This window comes from Pundamilia nyererei, unplaced genomic scaffold (assembly GCF_000239375.1).
Source record: "Pundamilia nyererei isolate P.nyererei 1_Seehausen unplaced genomic scaffold, PunNye1.0 scaffold00127, whole genome shotgun sequence".
NCBI classification, from domain to species: domain Eukaryota; kingdom Metazoa; phylum Chordata; class Actinopteri; order Cichliformes; family Cichlidae; genus Pundamilia; species Pundamilia nyererei.
Window position 1 is genome coordinate 13,753 of NW_005187528.1, and position 1,510 is coordinate 15,262.

General features: G+C 40.3%; 1 protein-coding gene across 1 annotated transcript in view; it reads left to right on the forward strand.

Annotated features, from left to right (window-relative positions):
- Positions 1 to 1,510, forward strand: part of susd2 (sushi domain containing 2) — a 30,539-nt gene that overhangs the window by 4,163 nt on the left and 24,866 nt on the right. The window contains exons 7-9 of the mRNA XM_013913351.1: positions 3 to 56; positions 157 to 425; positions 968 to 1,135. Coding sequence (XP_013768805.1) covers positions 3 to 56; positions 157 to 425; positions 968 to 1,135 — 491 coding nt within the window. The remainder of the gene's footprint in view (positions 1 to 2; positions 57 to 156; positions 426 to 967; positions 1,136 to 1,510) is intronic.

Genomic DNA, 1,510 nt, shown 5'->3' on the forward strand with positions numbered 1-1,510 from the left:
AGTGTGTGCACTTACCATCCAGGTTGTGTCCACTGTGTCCGAGCAATTCATGCCAGGTAGGCGTGGCATAATCAAGAAAAAATCAAGTTTTTAAAAATGTAAAATTGAAATATGCTTTTTTCCTTTTTATTGTGATTTTTGTTTTATTATTTATAGTCCTATCCATGGATCAGGGCAGCAGTGCTGCTATGACAGCACAGGTGCTCTGGTGCTGACTGGAGACTCAGTTGGTGGAAGCACCCCAGACAGGGCTCACGACTGGGGCTCGCCACCCTACATTAAACCCCCACGGGTGCCAGGGTATTCCCACTGGCTTTATGATGTCATGAGCTTCTATTATTGCTGCCTGTGGTCGGACCACTGCCATATATACTTAAAACGTCGACCTTCAAGTGGGTGTCAAAACTACCGACCACCAAGAGCAGGTGACGACTCATCAGTCAAGTCATATGTCTTTATTTAATTCATAGATGGGAATGAAAAGCGGGTATCAAGTCCTGATAAAACCTTTTTTTATTTGAGTCTTATATCAGAATTATTGACTAGTTAATTTTGTTGTTTAACTTTAGTAAGTAAGTCAGCTATATAAAAATGTGTCTTATACTGCATACTGTAGTAGTAAGTATCTTTTTTTAAAAGTCAAACATCCTCATTTATTGCTAAAATAAATAGGCCCACACTGAGTGTTTGTTAATCTTTATCCAAATACTTCTGTCTTCCTTGAACCTTATAATATATTCTGCAAACGGTCATTAGAGCAGCAGGTTACATAAGATTGGTTTACAGGTAAAGTAAATGAATGACAGAATATTGCTGAGAGTTAAAATGTGAAAAACAAAAAACTGACTCCATCTCATGAGTTTAAAAACAACATCGCAACCTCTATGTTGATATTAGAAAAGCTCTGCGAGAGATGAGAAATAATTATGTTTGTGGGCATCGCTGCTTTTTTCTCAATGCCTCGCAGGTGTCGTCCTCGGGGATCCACATTTCATAACGTTCGACGGCCTCAGGTACACTTTCAATGGCAAAGGAGAATATTACCTTGTGTCTTCACCAGCAAAAGGCCTGAGTGTTCAGGCCAGAACAGAACAGGTGAAACTTAAGAACGGTGAGTCCACGTTTGAGGTGAATGGCCTGTCTGAATCCACTCTTTGATCCCCATGGTGTGCCTCTGGAATTTGCCCACGCATGCTGACCTTAACATCGCGTGACGCATTCTGTCTTGTTTTGCTTGCACTGTTCCTCTTAATTTTTTACACACTGAGAGGAAGCAAACTAAGCCCCTAGTTTAAGAGAATGCACTACTGCTACAAAATGACAGCCTTGTTTTTGTACTCAGTGCTTCTTAGAGTCAGATGTGTTGAAGAAGAACAGATGTTAGCTTCGCTCGTTAGAATTTTTTCCAAGTCATTATATAAGAGCCATGGGCCAAGTGACTTGGAAAGCCAGATGCCATTAATAGTCCCCTCATTAGATCAATGAAGACAAACATCTGGATTATTTGAAA